The sequence below is a fragment of the Suncus etruscus genome, chromosome 15, assembly GCF_024139225.1.
Source record: "Suncus etruscus isolate mSunEtr1 chromosome 15, mSunEtr1.pri.cur, whole genome shotgun sequence".
Classification (NCBI taxonomy): Eukaryota; Metazoa; Chordata; class Mammalia; order Eulipotyphla; family Soricidae; genus Suncus; species Suncus etruscus.
The window spans coordinates 84,465,769-84,485,911 of record NC_064862.1 but is presented as its reverse complement, the minus strand read 5'-3'; the positions used below and the strand labels follow the sequence as shown (position 1 = coordinate 84,485,911).

At 40.7% G+C, this 20,143-nt stretch overlaps 1 protein-coding gene across 1 annotated transcript; it reads left to right on the top strand.

Moving 5' to 3' along the window:
• The first annotated feature begins 18,658 nt into the window (after positions 1–18,658).
• Positions 18,659–19,528, top strand: LOC126030061 (olfactory receptor 7A17-like). Its single transcript, XM_049788262.1, has 2 exons — positions 18,659–19,007; positions 19,293–19,528. Exons 1-2 carry the CDS (start codon positions 18,659–18,661, stop codon positions 19,526–19,528), a joined length of 585 nt encoding a protein of 194 aa, XP_049644219.1.
• Positions 19,529–20,143: the final 615 nt, after the last annotated feature.

The window sequence follows — 20,143 nt, the reverse complement described above, 5'->3', positions numbered from 1 at the left end:
ATGTAACTTGTGTCTGGGACTTGGAGCTTCTCACGCAAGAGATCTCGGGTGAAGAGACTAGAAGACACCTAGGAGGACTTTTGCCCATAGATGTAGACCCAAGTCATACAGGGGACAGACCCAAGAGTCCCTGAGTCCCAGTGACTGTGGCCCAAATCTCCTCTCACCCAAAATTAATGTATTTCACACAATCCCCCGTCCCCAAATCAAACCTTTCCGAAGTACTCGGCCTTGCCCAGCCGAGTCGATCCCCAGCACCCTGGGAGGTCCCCTGGGCCTGCCTGGAGTGATCCCCGCGCCAGAGCCAAGCAGCGGCCCTGAGCACCCCAAGGGTGGACCCCAGAGACGAGCTAGAGAAACATCCTGGGACGTTCGGGGCGGAGCACAGTCCAGAGAGCAGCGTCAAAGCCGAGAAGCCACCGCCCGACCCGCCCGTCCCCCGGCCCGTCCTACTGGTCCCTGCAGGCGACTCGGCTCATCCCAGGCGTGGGCGGGCACAGCGAGACCCAAGTGACATTCCGCTTCCTCGGGCCCTCCCGTCTCTGGACCGCCCCGAACCTCCCCCGCCTCACCGAGACCTGGGGCTCCGGGCTCAAGAGGCCCCTCGCAGCCGAGAGTCAGAGTCGCCTCCGGACTCCCGCGAGCCCGAGCGAGGAAAGCGCCAACCACCGTCCGACTCCGCAATGGCGGCCCCTGGGCGCTTATGGTCGGAGACTAAGCCCCGGTGTGGTGACGTCACTGCGCTGAAAGCCCCGGATGAGGTGACGTCACCGCGCGTCTTAAAGGGCCAGGCGCCGGGACTGGCCTCGTTGGGCTTGGAGGGGAATGTCACCTGCTGGACTTGGTGAGTGTCCCGACCCCCGGGGAGCAACGTGGCCGAGAGAGAGGGCGATTGTGAGGCTTGAGATTGCAGGATCACACTTGGAAAGCAACATCGCAAACTCCACCCGACAAACCCGAGCCAAGTGATCAGAAGTTGCACTTTTCCTCCCCTTTGGCGTCCCTGGTCTCTAGGCTCCTGGTCCTGGACGTTGCCCTTGGTTGGCCGAGGGAGAGCGGAGCCAGGCGTCCAGGGTGGGCTGGGTCATGGGTACGACAGTCACTGGCTGTCCGGGCTGAATGTCTGCTGGGTGGCGAAGGGACTGTGGGAGTGGTGCTTGTGCTGCTCTCCACCATATCCAGAGGCAGATCCTGCACTTTGCAATTGATTCAGTCGGAAGGGGCCCTTGCATCCCCTACCTACCAACAGTAGGACTCATTAATTTATATTAAGACAACAACAGTGGTGAAGGTTTGAAGCCTTCTAAATATTTGAGCATGTCAGTGGGCTCAGTCATTGGTGCTCTCCATCTCCTCCTGTCTCTGTGTACAGCAGATGTTTCTTGCGGTGCTTGGGGATAGTGTACTGATGGGGACAGGTCTATAACAGAGTTCAACATCATTATAGGAAAGGACCACCACCCCCTATAAGACTGAGCTTAGTAGTTTAGTGGATGGGCTAACTTATTAAAAAATGGAACCAGGGGCCAGAATAATAGTATAGCAGGTAGGGCACCGGCCATGATGCAGCTGACCCTGGTTTGATCCCCAAAATCCCATATAGTGTTCCAATGATGCCAGGTGTAATTTCGAGGCACAGAGCTCGGAATAACATCTGGATTCTGTGGGGAGTAGCCCCAAAACAAAAACAAACCAAAAGTATTGAACCAGTATGTAACCGCACATTTTTCTTGCAAGCTATTGATAGGAGATTGACCTCCCACACCCCAGTCTCCTGAATACCAACAAGAGTGGTGCCTGTGCACAGAGCCCTGAGCACCTCTCAGTGTGGCCCACTGAAGCTTGCGCCATGCTCTGGAATCCCAAATACCTGTCCAGATCAGTAGTAAAGAGAGAGAGGCATTTGCCTTGCTCATTCAGGAGTCGGGTTCAATTTCCACATCCCAGGGTCCCTCGGAGCCTAGCATGAGTGATTCATGATCTCAAAGTAATGAGTTAGCCCCAGTGTAATATATGGAGGCCTTTATAATATTTCTCTATAATAGCCTTATCTCTGCCTGTTGTCCCACTACGACCTTACAGGTTGTGGCACTGTTGAGAGCCTAATAAATAGTTATTGAGCAAGGTGCTCAGGGTCTTTTGGGCATTTAGCTGGCAGGCTCTGGAGCTGCTAGCATGCTGAAAAAGAATTCTGCATCCTTCTCGCCTTTTTACCCTCCTGTCTGGGTGGATTATTTGCTGAGGATAAATACTATCAGAATCGCTTCCCCATTCTAGGGGGTAGGAGAATGGGAATCTCTTTCCTATTCTGGGAGATCTTTCAAGATCTGTCATTTCCAGTCTAGAAGAGAAAATAACCCTAAATAATTTAGATCAAACTCCAGGACTGATGAGTGTAACACAAAAATAAGCAGGCAAAACAAGATATTTCAGACTCTGTCCCCTCCTTCCTGCTGCCACACACATGTCACATCCCCATCAGATTTTCAGGAAAACTGCGATGTCTTCTAGATCTCAGCCTTGTTTTGACCATCCAGTCTTGCTTCTAAGACTTTCTTATCTTGATTTGGAAAGCAGCAGTGGGCAAGGATCCCCAGGGCATTGAATTGTTGGGATGCATGAAATGCAGAGATGGGGATTAAAAGGGCATCTTGACTTGGGGACACTGCAGGCCCAGAGAAGGCTGGACCCTTCCCATTCCAGAGAAGCTCCAGCAGAATTATAGTCCAGGAGAGGAAAATCAAAAACTATCAGCTACCCCCAACCAATGAGTGGTCCTCTCTGTGCCTAGCTTACTACTTAGTGATCTTACAACTGTTTGGTCATGGTACCTCCATTATTTCCCCCTCTAATTGGGAGGCAGGACTAGATAGTTCAAGTTATGTGGTTTTGTTTGAAGAAGAGAAAAGTAATAAAATGGGGTAAAAATCAAATATGCGGAAAATGGGTGGAGTTCTTCTAGAGGTTCTCATACTTGGTTTGAGAGACGATGGGTAAAAAGAAGAGTGAAACACCACAACAGTATAAAAAGAAGTATCAAATGAAATGTCCAGTGAGCACTACAGCAATAAAGATAGGCACCACATAATAGCCATGGTCTTGAAATAAAAAACATGACAGAGCGCAAAAAGGAAGAAGAGAAAAGAAGACAGAAAAAATAAACAAATAAATAAAAATGGAGACAACAAGTTCAATATCCACACCAAATCAAAGAAATTGACAAAAACTAGATAGATAAATAAAAAAAGATTATTTTGTGCTTTTTGTCTTTTTTTCCCCCTCCTCTATAGGCACAGTAAATATTGGGGTCATTCGAAAAGGAATTCCCTTGGCCTAAGAGATACAGGGTTTCTCCACCCTTGGAGTATATTGTCATGGGATTAACTATAGACTCCTTTCTAGTTCATTTACTCTCGCATTGGTGCTTTTGTGGTGTATGGAAGACTTCTGCTCCATCCTGGGTGATAAAATCAGGTTTCTGTAGATAGAGATCTCTGTCTCTGCACAAGTCAAGGATGGAACTTACGAAGTCTTTCTTTGTGGTTCTAGAAGTTCTGATCCCTCCCGTGTCATTTTAATCTGTCTTCTGTGGTTGGTGGTCTTGGTCCTTGCGCTGATCCTAGGATGGAGCCTGGGATAGTGTCTTTCATGATTTTTTCAGAAGACCCATAAGTTGCTATTGTCTCAGTCAGACCTCTGGAATTAGAGATCATGGTTGGTGTGCAGGTCGTAGATCAAACCCTAGACTAGGGCTTTTTTATTGGTCCCAGGATACATACTGCCGGTCATGGTTCTATCAGCCAGTTATCTGTAGATCGCGATCTTGGCTTTTGCACAGACCAAAGGGTGACAAGTTTTCTGATTTTGTCTTATTGTTAACTGGTGAGGTAGGATAACCTGCTCTTAGGTCAAGTTCTTCCCAATTTCCTCGTTGTCAGGATATCATATTAGAGCTGGCACATGTTGGTGTCTGAGCAGTATTAAGAATGTCCTGGATGGGATTTGGTTCCTGTAGCTGTTGTGAAGAACTGTGTCATTTCTATGTCTGGGATCCAGGGGTCAAGGCTGGACTAATCACCTGGAGTCTAAGTTGGGTCCACATGACATATTTTCAAGGTGGGAGATGCCCCTGTATTGTAAAAAAAAAGTATGAGTTCTTATCCCTAGTAGATAAGAGCTTTCTTTTATACATAACATTTCCCCTTTTTTTAGTGTGTCCTTGCAGGAAGAAATGATGCTACATTATATTGCCTGTGCATTTGGGGGGTGGAAAGAGAATAAAACAGAAACAAGTCACACACTCAAAAAAGATAAAAATAGAAATAAAAATATATGTACTCATATATATATAGAAAGAATAAATATTTAAAAAATGAAATAAAAAGCAATTAAAGGAACAAAGTGATGCAGGAGACTACCTTATATTTGGGGAAGAGCAGGTAAAGAGAAAGTGTATAGGTAGTATAGGTTTCCTCATTGTCTTTTGAGATTTTCTTGTGGGGTGTGGGTTCCCAGGCATCTTTTCATCACACACCCTGACCTTCTTGAGATATGCAAAAGTTTTGCGGCAGGGAGGTCTTGGGTAGAGTTCTTGCATTGGGGATCGTTTAGAGCTAAGTCCGGTATCAAGCAACAGTCCACATTAGGAAGAGTTGGTAAGGAGGGCCACACAGCATGAGTCAGCAGGGGTGTTGGCTGACTTTTCTTGCCAGGAACAAGGTGTGGGTTTGAGTGGGTGTCCCTTCGCTTGGGTGCTAAGTACTGGTTCGTTGGGGTAGGAGGTCAGTCTTGATGCCTAATGGATTAAGATCTGAGGGTGAAGAGTTTTAATAAGATGGAAAATCTGGATGGGATTGAGGGGTGAAGGGATAGTCGGATTTCTAAGGGGGAAAAGGGGAAAGTATATGGAAGGGGCAGAAAAGGAGAAAAGAGAAAAGAGAAAATAAGATTAAAAAGAAAAAAAGAAGTAGTGAGAAAAGAGGAGAAAAGAGCAAGGGAATGTTAGTTTGCTTGAATGTGTTCGATGAATAGGCACTGTAGTATAAATCTGTAGGTCACAGTTGCTGCTTTGGTGATCTGGCTGGTCACATGCTTCAGGTCCTAAAAGAAGGTATGATCTAGAAATAAAGTGTATGTTTAAATGTTTTATCGAGACAAAACGCAAGCTAGGTATGTTATCTCGTGCGACTGAGTCCTGAGGTGCCATCTTAGGTTGTCCACCCTTTGTATCCAAGAACACCTGTGGACAGAAAAGCTGGGAGGTTATTTTTGTTTTTTTTTTTGGTTTTTTTTTTTTGGTTTTTGGGCCACACCCGTTTGACACTCAGGGGTTACTCCTGGCAATGCGCTCAGAAATCGCCCCTGGCTTGGGGGACCATATGGGACACCGGGGGATCGAAGCGAGGTCCGTCCTACGCTAGTGCTTGCAAGGCAGACACCTTACCTCTAGCGCCACCTTCCCGGCCCCCTGGGAGGTTATTTTAAATATCGTAAGATTAAGGCATTAAAACATATTATTTTGAAATGCTTCCATTGGAGTCAGTGAATTCCCATGGTATTCTTTACCTGTAATCCTGTATAAGACCCCTAAGAGATAATTATGGGCCTTTGTAGTAAAAGGCTGGTTACATACCTGTTCCCTCTATGTTGCTGTTTTTGCTGTTGCTGGTTTCTTTATGGTATAATATGTAGTCGAGAGTTTGTATTGTTTCTCTTTCATGTGTTTTGGGCACTACTCCCCAGTATATATTGACTATTACAGTGTTTGGAGTTTCTACCCTGTTAAATCCTGTTATTTGATCATTGAGTATTAGTTGTATATTTGGTGTATGTTCTAGGTACTTCAGAATAGTGCTATCATTCTGTGTTTATCTTTCATTTTCTGGCTTACTTCGTTTAACATAATATGTTCTAGGTCCATCCACGTTGCTGCAAAGTCTATGATTGTATCATTTCTGACTGACATGTAGTATTCCTTTGTGTATAGATACCACATCTTAATGATTCACTCATCTGTTGTTGGACATCGAGGTTGGTTTTAAGGCTTGGCTATTATACTGAGTGCTGCTATAAATAGTGGGGTGAACACATACTTTGGGATGAATGTCCTTCCGACTTGGGGGTATATACCTAGGAGAGCAATTGCTGGGTTAAATGGCAGCTCAATTGAGCACTCCTTGAGCACTCTCCAGACTGTTCTCCATAGGCATTGGACTAGGGGGCATTCCCACCAGCAGTGGATGAGAGTGCCTTTCATACCACATCCCCTCCAACAGAGATTTTTCTCATTGGGGGTTTGCATCTTTGGCTCAGAACTTGGCTTATACACTGGGCCTGATGGGACTATTGCAAGTGGGGGGGGCTGGCTGTGGTCTGTAATGGGGTGGCAAGGTTGGGTCAGGGCCAATAGTCTTGGGGATAGGGTTAATTCTTAACCTAATTTGAAATAAAAACCCTTTATCTTAGTCAGTTACATAAATTCTAAAACCCCAGGTTCAGAGGGTGGTCCTGGAGATCCTGACGAATTCCCATTTCCTCAGCAAGCATGTCCTGACAGGTATGCAGTACTGGTTCATCAGAGGTCTCTGGTAGTAAGGTAGCAGGGTTCAGTTGTGAAGGTTGTCCGAAATCCACCCGGTCTTTAACTAGTAAGATGCTTTGGTAATGAGTGATTCGGGCATTAATCAGCCAGAGATTCAGAGGCTGCCGAATAACACTCTCTAAGGTGTGAGGAGCAATAACAGTTAATCCTAGGGTTATTTTGTCTGCATTTTTTTTACTAAGAGCGCAGCAGCAGCAGCGATAGCTTTCAGACATCACGGCCATCCACTTGCCACCGTGTCCAGTCTTTTTGATAAGTAAGCCACTGGCCTTTTCTAGGGGCCAAGCTCTTGGATAAGAACTCCTCTTGCCACCCCAGATTTTTCTTCCATGTATAGGGTAAATGGTTTTTCCACATCGAGCAAGGCTAGGGCTGGGGTGGACAGAAAGGCCTGTTTGATTTTGTCAAAGGCAGTTTACTGTTCCTTGTTCCAGAAAAACTTGATCTAGCCAGTCCTGCCTCCCAGTTAGAGGGGGAAATAAGAGAGGCACCAAGACCAAACAGGTGCACGACTACTAAGTAGTTAACTAGGTACAGAGGGGACCACATTTTCTAGCAGCCCCGGGGTGAGGGAGGAGGATTTGGGAGGTAGGACGAAAATGGAGGTGTAGGGAGGACAAATCCTCCTGATGGGAAGCCCCCTGATTTTATGTAAATATGTACCTAAAATATTATTGTCAACAATATGCAAGCCACTATGTTCAAAATAAAAATTATATATTAAAAAAAAGAAAAAAAAATCTGTAAAAGCAGGAGTGCAGAGCAATAGCAGAAGCAGGTGGCACAGACAACACAATACAGAATACAGAAACCAGGTCATACTATTTCCAAGTATACTAAGGTACCCAGGGTGGTGGGCAAAGATGTCAGAAGAGAATCTTGAGCGTCCTCAAGAATCCCTCAAAAATACCTCCTGAGGTATCCCTCAGGGCAGTGACCAGCAACCTCCTGACATGTCTGTTGGTTGCATTTGGGAGAAACTCACATTTTGTCACCAGTAGTCACAAAAGCCCACTTGCGTGCACAAGTCTAGGCACCTCCTGATGCTAACTTCGAATCAGAGCATTGATGTCCTTGAGCAGGAGTTTCCCAGCCAACATACCAAATGTAATGTCTAAGTGAATGGGTTCGCAGCTCTCAGACACCAAGACTCAAGGTTCATGCAATAGCAAGAGATTTATTGGTGAGCGTATATGTCAGGGCACTCAACCCAGTCACAGACTGGTTAGAGGTTGAGGACCCCGACTGATGGGCTTTCATTTCTTTTATAGCATTCTGTTAATAATGGAAACTAACAAAGCATCTTGTGACAGTCATATGTTTTAGGAAATATAAACCACAAAGCAGTCTCATGATAGTTACATATCTCAGAATATGTGCAATAGCCACAGAGTAACTTATAGCAAAACATCTTGTGACAACCGTATGGCTGCCTGCATACTTTAGATAACAGTTAGTCATGAGATCAACGGGTGTTGGGGCTTTAGATAAGGTGGGGCCCAGGAGGCTGTAGGAAGAGTTTTTATTTTATTTCTTTTCATTTTATTTCTCATCAATGGCAAATATTCAAGTGAGAACTTTCTCTGAGGTGGAGAAGGTGGTGGGGGCCTCTAATGATCCCTGGAGAAGTCGGTTGGAACAAGCTAGTGCTTGTTCTCTTTTCTTGGAGAGGGAAAGGGCACCCTAGAGAGGGTTCATCCTGGGATATCCTTGTTAGTGACAATTTTTGCCTTGACAATCTGGGGAAGAGGGGGTGCTAATCTTGCGCTAGCTGGCCCAACATCTCCAGCAGATTTCAACATGAGTGTTTGCCATACTTGTTGGAACAATGTGGGAAAGCAAGGGGCCAAGCCGGATCTGTAACTTCAGGATGAAGATTGGCTCCAAGGATCAGATCAGTCGGGTAGGGGCATGCTGAGGCTGGATAAGGCACCACACTGGACACCCAACACCGCTCCTCCCTCACTGCCATGCTTGCCCCCACCCACTCCATGCCCTTCAGGTCCCTCTCCCTTAATCTCTCTGTGCTCCTAATGGGAACAAGATACAGAGAAGCCCCTGGAGACTCTGGAGAAGAGCCAAGGGTTCAGCTGTATCAAGAAACCCAGTAGGCAGGAGGAGAAGGTGGGGGGTCAGAGTTGGACCCAGAGTGTGTGTATGTGTATGTGTGTGTGAACATGTGTGTGGGCATAGCCTACAGACCAAGCTCACCTTTGACCAAAGAGCTCACACTATTGTGTTCATGGCTTCTTCTTAAGTACCATGCTGAAGGAACCTAGAGGCCAGTCCTGGGTGTCAGCAATCTAACCAGCTTGACCATGTCCAAAGCAAGAATGCTAATGATATATTCACTGAACCCTAACAACACACCATAATGAGATAGAGAAAAAGAGCAACCTAATGAGGAAAACAGAAAACAATGGCAATAAAAAGTATAAAAATGAAAAGAACAGTGCACAATTAAAACCAGCAAATTTCTTTTTGAAGAAAAGTACCAAATGAACAAATATATTGATCAATTTGATGCTGGGTCATTCCAGACACCTGTGAGGTAAGTATAAAATGTAAAGTGTGGCTTTTTTCCCAGTGAATTCCATCAAATTGTGAATTATAACAGACCAAAGGGTTACGGATAATAGACCAGTATTATGAAGGTTTTTATTTCTAGTTGTCTGGCTACATAGAACAAGCTGGGTTTGATGCTTGACTCTCAGTGGTTATTCACACCTATCTCTGCTTAGCACTTTCTGTGTAGAAATAGCATGTACTTCAGCATGATTATGAGAAATTAATAATAAATCTTTTTCTTGTCTAATTGCTCTGGCAAGAACTTTTAGCACTATGTTGAATAGGAGTGGTGAGAGAGGACAGCCTTGTTATTTACCAGATTCTAGAGAAAAGACTTTCCACTAAATTAAAATTAAAATTTTAATTTAATTAAAGAGATAGTTATGCTATCTCTTCAGCCATCATATTTACTTATTTTTAAAAATATATTTAAAACATTGTTATTTACAAAGATATTCATAGTTGATTTTTAGACATACAAATTTTTAGCACCAGTCTCACCACCAATGGCAATCTTCCTCCACCAGTGTTCTTAGAATTTATCTCATGCCATCAACTCCCAGCCCAGCCTGCTAGCATACCAGCCACCTTTTTAAGTTTGGTTGCTAAAATTTGTGTCTCATTATTTCATTGTTGCTCACTCCATGGCCTGGATATTTTTCCTCTTTTATATATTTTTTATTTAAGTAATATGATTATAGTTGGGTTACAGTCACGAACAGAACACCCCCCCTTCACCAGAGTAACATTCCCCCTTCCCATCCCCTGCCTGTATTCGAGACAGGCATTCTACTACAGTTATTTGTTCTTAAGTTCAGTAAATTGTTTTTTTCTTTTTTTTTCTTTTTTTGTTTTTTTTTTTTTTCTTAAAGGATAAGGGTTAAAGAAAAAATAGTAAAGGTGTGACAGTGGCAATTGCTGTTGTTTGCATAGGCCCAGAAAAATATGGGGGAAAAAACCTTGGCCTGACTACAAGAAGGCCTCACTTCCGAGGTTTATTCTGGCCTGGATATTTAATTCTGTTCTTTCTTAACACCACCAATGCATCTGGCTCCCTTTGAGCCTTGTTCCCTGTTATTTCACCTGAGACCCTCTTCACTCTGTTTCTTTCAGGAAGGTGTTCTTTTCAGCTAGAGGCATATTCCACAGGGAAACAATGTCTGGGAGAGAAGTGTAATGAAGGAGCAGTGGCTAATGAGCAGGTACAAGGAGCTTTAAATGGTGCCTCAAATGCACCTTCCCCAGACAATGCCACTTGGAGCTGGACAAGGCATGGTCGATGACTTGAGACTCCTCCAGGTAACACACAGACAGATGTCTCACCTCTTTCTGATAACCTTTCAGACAACTCATTGGACTCTCCAGTATCCATCATCCAAGAGAAATTTGAACTTACTCGCAGGTGTCTTCTCAGAGTTCAGGTGAGCCTGAGGATCCAGTAGGTTCTTCAGGGAAAGTTCTTTTCTTTCTTACTTAAATAGAAAGGGGGGACCTATTAAGCACATTGGTTAGGGCATTAGCTTTGCACACAGTCTACGTAGGATCAATCCTTAGAACCCTGTATGGTCCTCTGAACCTTCCAGGAATGGTTTCTGAGTGGAGAGTCAGAAGTAACCTCTTAGCATTGTTGGGTGTTGTCTCAAAACCAAAAGAAAACAAAAGAATAGAAAGACCTCCGATCTTCTGAAAGTAAAATTACACTAGACAAGTTTTGCTAAGCCAGTCTTTTCTGACTAATGTCTATAATATATTGAACTGAGTGTTTCTAATGTTGAATAATGTACTTAATATATTAAACTGATGTTATTAGTTAGGCTAATAAAAACCAAGACTTTCTAAAATCAAATGATGTAAACAAAGTTTAACTATATGGGGTACAAGAGTAAGTTCAGAGTTGAAATGAAAGCAGTTAGAACATGTTCAAGTTTTGTAATCAGGAGATTAGTTAAGGTGAGTCGTTCCTTCTTTGTGTGTGTGTGTGTGTGTGTGTGTGATCTCAGAGACATATGACAGAGTAGAAACTTTAAAGTATGTTATATTTAAATTTCTTTGAACAATAACCTTAGTATGCAGCGCAGCGTCTGAATTTCCTCTTACTCCAGGCTCTTTTCCCATCTTGTTTATCCCCAGCAGTAAATCATTCTCTTTCCAATTTCTCATTTAATTTTAATTAAAACAACTTTGGAAGCCTACCTGACGATAGTCAGGGGGTTCTTCTGATACTACACTCAATAATTACTTCTGGCAAGGCTTCAAAGATCATGAGAGGACAGGGAACAAGCCCGATTAGCTGAATGTAAGGCAAGTGCCCTACCTGCTGTACTATCACTTATGTCCCCTAGATTTCTTGAATGAGGAAGAATCTCTAGTGCTTGTCATTCCAAGAGTTGATTTATTCTTGATGTCCCATGTCAGGGGGTCAACCAGCTCAAAGAAGGTGAATGTGAGCACAGGAACTGCCATGAGTCACCTGCCCTCCCCAGCTGAGTTGCCCGCAAACCTGGGAGCTGCTCAGTAGAGACGACCTTGTAATTCCTTTCCCTTATTTTCCTGCATTTAAATTTTCCTCTTGTTTAAATTCTAAGAGTGATACCAGGACTCCCCTGAATACCCCAGCTTCAAACCAATACAAAAAAGAGGGTGCTCTGAGTCCCCCCTCCCTTCTCGCCAGGCAACCTCACTTTGACTATGGTAGACAAGTGTTGGGAATAATAAATTTCTTTATAAGCTTGTTCTTCAAGCCCATGTTGTACCTTCAACACATAGGTTGCTCGTTTGCTTTCCAGTGGAGACACCTGTGCTCTCTCTTGAAAACATACTTCTCACTTTGTCTCCCTTCACACCTCTCTAATTTAGATTCAGTGAAACTATTTTGTTTTATCAACTAGAGATAAATAAATAACCATCTGTATAATTTGTCATGTTCTAGTGGCGATTACTCAACGTATCTTGAAATAGTAATAAGAATTCTAAGAATTACCTTTTTTGATATTAACTATAAAGAAATGAAGTCTATAGGGAACTTACAATGGCCCAAAGGAGTTCCCCAGCAATTTCTAACTATTAGCATAATTACAACTTGACTCCCACCTAGTAGTAATTATACCAAAAACTGTAATTTTTCTCTATTTACAAAAGACATAACTTTTACCTTGTGATCTAGACAAGTGTCTGTATGCATGCATGTGTGTGCACACAGACAAGACACACATCCTAGTCATAAGTATACACACAGAAATGATCAGAGAAAATCATAAATATTTTACGTGATCCACTATATATTGTAAGCTCCAATAATTTTTGTAATTTGTTGCTTTATTCTAAGTTTCAAAACCACATTCTCTACTCTCAGAGTCCAAAACTGAGAATTTGGAAGTATTTTTCCAGTATATCTTCTAATGTATTTTAATAAAACACAGCTTCTTTGTTTTTCTTTTATTAACACTAACTCTGACAATCCATTCTATCAAATATTCATGCAAAATATATTATCTTATTATTAGTTTCATATAAACTAAGTTTGGAGTTTCAGTCAGGTAGGTTATAGGCATATTATTGTACCAAGCATCAAGGCAGCCACAGTCTACAAGGAAAGGAAGAGAAGATATTTAATTCAAATGACATAGTGATAGTTATTTTTTATTTTATCTTATTGAAACCATTGTGATTTAGAGTCCTTCATAGTTGGCTTTCATGCATAAAATGAATCAGGGACAATAACACCACCAGTCAACCTTCCAGCACCAATGTACCCAATGTACCCACACCTCCACCCCTTTGCTCAATAGCCTCCAATATAACAGATTGATTTAAAGTTTATCTTGTTAGAGTTTGGGTCTCTTGATTTTATTGTTGTTGACTTTGGCTTGGATATTTACTTCAGTCCTTTTATTTTATCTCTACCTATACACCTGAGATTGCTTGGCTCCTGGCCCCCATCCTTTCATACTTGTGTTTCTCCTGCTCCACTCAATTTCTTTCCTGTCCTCACCCTACTCTGGGATATAGAGTATATTCAAAAACACCCATTTAAACCATTGCATTTCTTCATGCAGTTATTCTAAATACCACATACAAATTATATTACTATTTATCCTTCTTTTGGCATCAATTAACATAATATCCTCCAGTTCCATCAAAGTGGCAAAATGCACAATTGCCTCCTTCCTACAGGTATGTACTATCCCATTGTATATATGTTCCGCATCTTCAGAATCTACTCATCTTTGCTGTTCCAAGTTTGTTCCAAGTCTTAGCTATTGACTGTGTGCTGCTATGAACAGTGATTTGTGTACAATGTTTTGGATAAATGTTTTTCTGTCGTGGGGATATATACCTAAATGAGGGATTGCTGGGTCGTGTGGCAGCTCAATTTTGAGTTTATTGAGAACCCTTTAGATGGTTTTCCATGGGGGTTGGACCAAGCAGCATTCTCACCAGCAGTGGATGAGAGTTTCTTTCTTATCATATCCCCACCAACAGACATTGGTCCCATTTTTTATGTGTGCCATCCACACTGGTATAAAAAGGGACTTCATTGTTGTCTTGATTTGGATTTCCCTAATGATAAGTGATGATGAGCATTTTTTCATGCATCTGTTGACCATCTGTTGGTCTTCATTTCTTTTCCCCATTTTTGAAGGGGATTTTAGGTTTTGTGGAGCTAACCTTTGTGAGTATTTTGTATATCCTAGATATCAAACCATTGTCTGATATGTTGAGTGAAAAATTTGCTCCCATTCAGTCTTCTAATTTTACCAAGTTTCTTTTTACAGAAACTTATTTAGATGTAGTTCCATTTATTCAGATTTGATGCAACAGTCCTTGCCATTAGCATCCTATCATTGATGACTTATTTGAGTTCCATCTTGGAGTGTTTTGCTTATGTTTTCCTCAATGTACTTTATTGATTCAGGTCTAATCTCAAGGTTTTTAATACACTTTAAGTTAACTTTGTGTACATTGTGAGATATGGCTTGATCTTTAATTTCTTTCATGTGGATATCCAATCGTTCCAACACCATTTGTTGAAGAGACTCTCTTGCTTTCAAGTTCTTGGGGGATAGTCACTAGATATTCTATTCAAAGTCTGTCTTTGTTTTAATACAATGCTGATCACTATGGCTTTATAGTAGAACTTCAAGTTTGCTAATGAGATGCTTCCCAGTTTCTTGTCTTTCAATATGTATTGGCTATCCTAGGTCTTTTATGATTCCACAGAAACTTTATAATTGATTTTTCTAAGCTCTTGAAGAACATTTTCTGAATTTGGCTAAGGATTGCATTGTCATTTTGGTAATATTGATTTTTCCAATCCATGAGCATGGAATGTTTTTTCATTTCCTTAGGTCTTCTTCAATTTCTTAAGTGTTTTGAATTTTTTGTAGTATAGGTGTCCAACCTCTCTAGTCTCATTGATTCCTAGGTACTTGATAGTTTTGAACAATATTTTAAATGTGATAGACTTTTTGGTCTCTTTATCCTCTGAATCATTATTTGTGTAAAGGAATGCAACTGTCTTTTGTGTATAGTTCTTGTAGCTGTCCACTTTGCTGTCTTGGTTTATTGTTTCTAGGAGTTTTTTTGCAGACTCTTTAGGATCTCCTATATATGTAAACATGTTATCTGCAAATAGAGATAGTTTGACATCTTTTTCAATTAGAATTCCTTTGACTTCTTTCTCTTGCCTGATTACTATTGCTAGGAATTCTTCTAATGATATGTTGAATAAGAGTGGAGATAATGGACATCCTTGCCTAGCACCTGACCTTAGTGGAAATGTTTTCAGTTTATTTGCCTTTAAGAATAATGTCAGATATGGGCTTTTTATAGATAGCTGTTAATATATTGAGGAATATTTCTTTCACACCTATTTTGCTTAGGATTTTAATCATGAATAGGTGTTGGGATTGTCAAATACTTTCTCTGCATTAATTGATGTGATCATATTATTTTATCCTTTTTACTTATGTATGATGCTGATTTATTTGCATATTTCAAACAATCCTTGAAATCTGGGGATTAAACCCACTTGGTCATAATGTATAATAATTTTGATGTGTTTTTGGATTTGGTTTGCTAAGATTTTGTTAAGGATTTTGCATCACTGTCCATTAGTAAGATTGGCCTGTAGGTTTTTTTTTTCTAGGTAGTATCTCTGTCAGCTTTGGGGATGAGTGTAATTAGTATAATTAGCTATGGGCATGAGTCAGTGTCATAGAAATTATTAGTGAGAATTCCTATCTCTTAGATGATATGGAAGAGTCTAAGGATTAATGGTAATAACTCTTCTCTGAATGCTTGATAAAACTCACTTGTATCCCAACTGGTCCTGGACTTTTGTTCTTAATTACTGTTTCAATTTTCTTTCTTTTGGGGGGGGGGTTTGAGGGTACACCCAGTAACGCTCAGGAGTTACTCCTGGCTGTGTGCTCAGAAATCGTTCCTGGCTTGGGGGAGCATATGAGATGCCAGGGGGATTGAACTGTGGTCCATCCTAGGTCAGCTGCATGCAAGGCAAATGCCCTACTACTGTGCCACCTCTCTGGCCCCTACTGTTTCGATTTTCTTAATTGTGATTGCCTTTTTTAGGTTTTCTACTTTCTCCTCATTTAATTTTGGAAGATTATATATTTCCAGAAATCTGTCCATTTCTTCTAGGTTCCCTAGCTTAATAGAATACAGTTGTTCATAATAAGCTTTCATGATGTTTTGGATTTCTGGGGCGTCTGTTGTTATTTATCCCTTTTCATTTCTGATCCAATTTATTTGAGCATTTCCCCTTTTTACCTTGTGAGTCTTGTCAATGGTTTGCCTATATTGTTTATTCAAAATCCAGCTCCTGGTTTCATTGTTCTTTGTATTGTTTTCTTGTTTTCTGTATTACTGGTTTTTGCTCTAGTTTTTATTATTTCTTTTACTTTGCTTGTATTTGTTGTTAGTTTTCCAGATATTTAAGATGTGTCTTTAAGTTGTTGATTTTATCATTTTCATCTTTTCTTATGTAGGCCTGTGTTGCTATGCTTTCCCCCAATTATTGCTTTGGCCATGTGTCATAGACTTGGATAATTTGTTTCTTCATTTCATTCATCTCAAGGAATCTATTTCTTCCTTAATTTCCTCTTTGATCTAGCTATTATTAAACTGCATGTCATTCAGTCTCCAGGTGTTAGAGTTTATTATGGGATTATCTTAGTACCTCAGTCAATCTCTATCTCTGTATCATTGTGGTCTGTTAGGATGCTTGATATTATTGTTATGTTTGTGAATTTTTGTAAGTTAGACTTATGTACAAAAATGTGGTTTTTTTGTTTTTTTGTTAGAATTGTTTCTCATTTTCTTTTTTTTAAATAATATCTTTAAACACCTTGATTACAAACATGATTGTGATTAGATTTCAGTCATGTAAAGAACACCCCCCTTCACCAGTGCAACATTCCCACCACCAATGTCCCAAATCTCCCTCCACCCCACCCCATCCCCACCTGTACTCTAGATAGGCTTTCCAGTTTCCTCATTTATTCACATGGTTTTGATAGTTCTTAGTGTAGTTATTTCTCTAACTGCACTTCTGCTTTTTGTGGCGAGCTTCATGAAGTGAGCTGGAAGTTCCAGCCCTCCTCTCTTTGTCTCTGAGGATTGTTGGAAAATGTCTTTAATTTTTCTTAAAACCCATAGATGAGTGAGACTATTCTGCGTCTCTCTCTCTCCCTCTGACTTATTTCATTCAGCATGATAGATTTCATGTGCATCCTTGTATAGGAAAATTTCATGATTTTCTCTCCTGATGGCTGCATAATATTCCATTGTGTATATGTACCAAAGTTTCTTTAGCCATTCATCTGTTGAAGGGCATCTTGGTTGTTTCCAGAGTCTGGCTATTGTGAATAGTGCTGCAATAAATATAGGTGTGAGGAAGGGATTTTTGTATTGTATCCTTGTGTTCCTAGGGTATATCCCTATGAGTTGTATAGCTAGATCGAATGGAAGCTCAATTTCGAGTTTTTGGAGGAATCTCCATATCGCTTTCCATAAAAGTTGGACTAGATGACATTGCCACCAGCAGTGGATAAGAGTTCCTTTCTCTCCACATCCCTGCCAGCACTGATTGTTCTCATTCTTTGTGATGTGTGCCAATCTCTGCAGTGTGAGGTGGTATCTCATTGTTGTGTTGATTTGCATCTCTCTGATGATTAGTGACGAGGAGCATTTTTTCATGTGCCTTTTGGCCATTTGTATTTCTTTTTTATCAAAGTGTCTGTTCATTTCTTCTCCCCATTTTTTGATGGGATTATATGCTTTTTTCTTGTAAAGGTCTGTCAGTGCCCTGTATATTTTGGCTATTAGCCCCTTATCAGATGGGTATTGGGTGAATAGTTTCTCCCACACGGTGAATGGCTCTTGTATCCTGGGCACTATTTCCTTTGAGGTGCAGAAGCTTCTCAAGTTAACGTATTCCCATCTGTTTATCTCTGCTTCCACTTGTTTGGAAAGTGCAGTTTCCTCCTTGAAAATGTTCTGTGTGCACATACAAAAACGTATATTCAAATTTTTGATGATGAAAAGCCCTGTATAAATACATTAGTCCCAGCTCTTTTACTTTTTCATTTAGAGTTCTTATGTTCTTCCTGATGTTCTGCCTAGTGAATCTATCCAGTGGCGAGAGTGATGTATTAAAATCTTTCACTACTATCATGTTTCAGTCCATGTTTCTCTAGAAAAAAACTTATATACTCTTCTGATTCTACATTTGGTGTATATATAAACTGATGTTGATTAAAGTTAGTACTTCTTGGTCTATTGCTATCCTGATCAATAAGTATTCTCATCCTTATCTCTAATTACTTTCTTGAGGTTAAATGCAACTTGGTCTCATGTAAGTATAGCTGTCCCAACATTTCCCCAGTGCTTGTATAATTATTTTACATTTTTTATTCAAATCTGTACCTATCTTGTGATTTTAATTGTGTTTCCTTCAAGTAATAAATGGTTGGGTTTTTTCCCAACTAACCCTCTATAAATGTCATCATATTTTTATGTTTATATTATCCCTAATCTAATTTGAACAATAGAAATTTTGATCATAGCTTCCCAATATCCTCTGAAGAAAAGAGTTGGGGTTCAGTGCATGGCCTCTCAAATGTGAAGAAATATAACAATAAACTATACTATGCATGAGTTCAGTGGGGAAAGAAAGAGAATTAGTCAGAAACACAGAAAAATAGTGAGCAAGGGGGGGGTCACTCTGAAAAGACTTTAGAGTCACATGTAAAATAAAAAATTCATTTTAATTGCAACAAGCAAATAATAGAGCTTTGATGTTGAGCAATGTCCATTTCTGCAGAATATAATATGATTCTTTGTTTCATTCCTAGGTTTAAATATCACCCCATGGTAGCAGACAATGAGACACAAACTACAGACTTTTTTCTTCTGGGATTATCAAAGGACCCAGAACTACAGCCCCTCACATTTGGACTTTTTCTCTCCATGTACTTGACCACTATTTTTGGAAACCTGCTCATCATATTAGCCATCATCTCCAACTCCCACCTCCACACACCCATGTATTTCTTTCTCTCTAATTTGTCTTTCATTGACATATGCTTCACTTCGACCACCATCCCCAAGATACTATTCAATATACAGACACAGAGTAGAGTTATCACCTATCAAGGCTGCCTCAGTCAGTTGTATTTTTTCATACTCTTTCTAGGGATGGACAACTTTCTTCTGTCCATAATGGCCTATGATCGTTTTGTGGCCATTTGTCACCCCCTGCATTACACAGTTATCATGAACCCCCGGCTCTGTGGAACCCTGCTTTTAGTGTCCTGGATCTTAAGTGCTCTAAATTCCTTGTTACACAGCCTCATGGTGTTACAGCTCTCTTTCTGTACAGACCTGGAAATCCCCCACTTTTTTTGTGAACTCAATCAGGTGATAGAACGTGCCTGTTCTGATACCTTTATTAACAGTATGGTGATGTATTTTGGAGCTGGGCTGTCAGGAGCTGTTCCCCTCACAGGTATCCTATATTCTTATACTAAGATTGTTGCCTCCTTTCGTGGAATCTCTTCAGCTAAAGGGAAGTATAAGGCATTTTCCACCTGTGCCTCTCATCTCTCTGTTGTCTCCTTGTCCTATTGTACAGCTGTTGGTGTGTATCTGAGCTCTGCTGTTTCTAAGGACTCACACCCCAGTGCCATTGCCTCTGTAATGTACACAGTTGTCATGCCCATGATGAATCCCTTCATCTACAGTCTCAGGAATAAGGACATAAAGAGGGCTTTGAACACATTCTTGGGGACAGCAGCCCTAAAACTAACCAATGTCCTGGGTCTTAAGAAGCATCCATGATTGCAGGGAGAGAAGTCTTGAGTTACGCACTATTGACTGATCAGATTGTGGATATAGGACTTCTTTTATTCATTTCCTGGGTTTTCCATTACATTGTATTCAGTTTTATGATTTTATTTAAATTTTCTTTTCTTTCTGACCAAACAGCTTTCCTTTTCTTCATTTTGGCTTAAATATGGTCTTCATATCAGTGTGGCCTCAATTAAGAAATAAAAACATAAAATAAAAATCACACATTTTGGTGCCATAAAGATAATTTTTCTTGCTGTAAATATGTTAAAGATGTAAGGTTTTCACTCACAAGTAATGCTGTTTTTCAGTGATGTGAAGAACTTCTCATCCATTTCATGGTCTATGACTGCATTGTCTTTTCTAATTATGTTTGTTCTATCTCTTCTACCTACTGATATAATGCTTTCCATGATGAAAACAAAATCTCCTACTTTTAAACTTGGGAAGACACAAGAATTACTTCATTTCATTTATTCCATGTTTTCTAATGTTCAGAAAAATCTCATAGATCAAAGAATAATTCATAAGGAATTTGAGAGTTTTTCATGTGATTGAGGGACATGGTATTACAGGGAAGAGCACAAAGATCAGGTCTTTCCAACC

Coding starts and splice junctions, on each gene's coding strand:
- LOC126030061 (XM_049788262.1), top strand. CDS start 18,659: ATGTACTTGACCACTATTTTTGGAAACCTGCTCATCATATTAGCCATC. Junction 19,008..19,292: donor CCTGCTTTTAGTGTCCTGGA/TCTTAAGTGCTC, acceptor GTGCCTCTCATC/TCTCTGTTGTCTCCTTGTCC.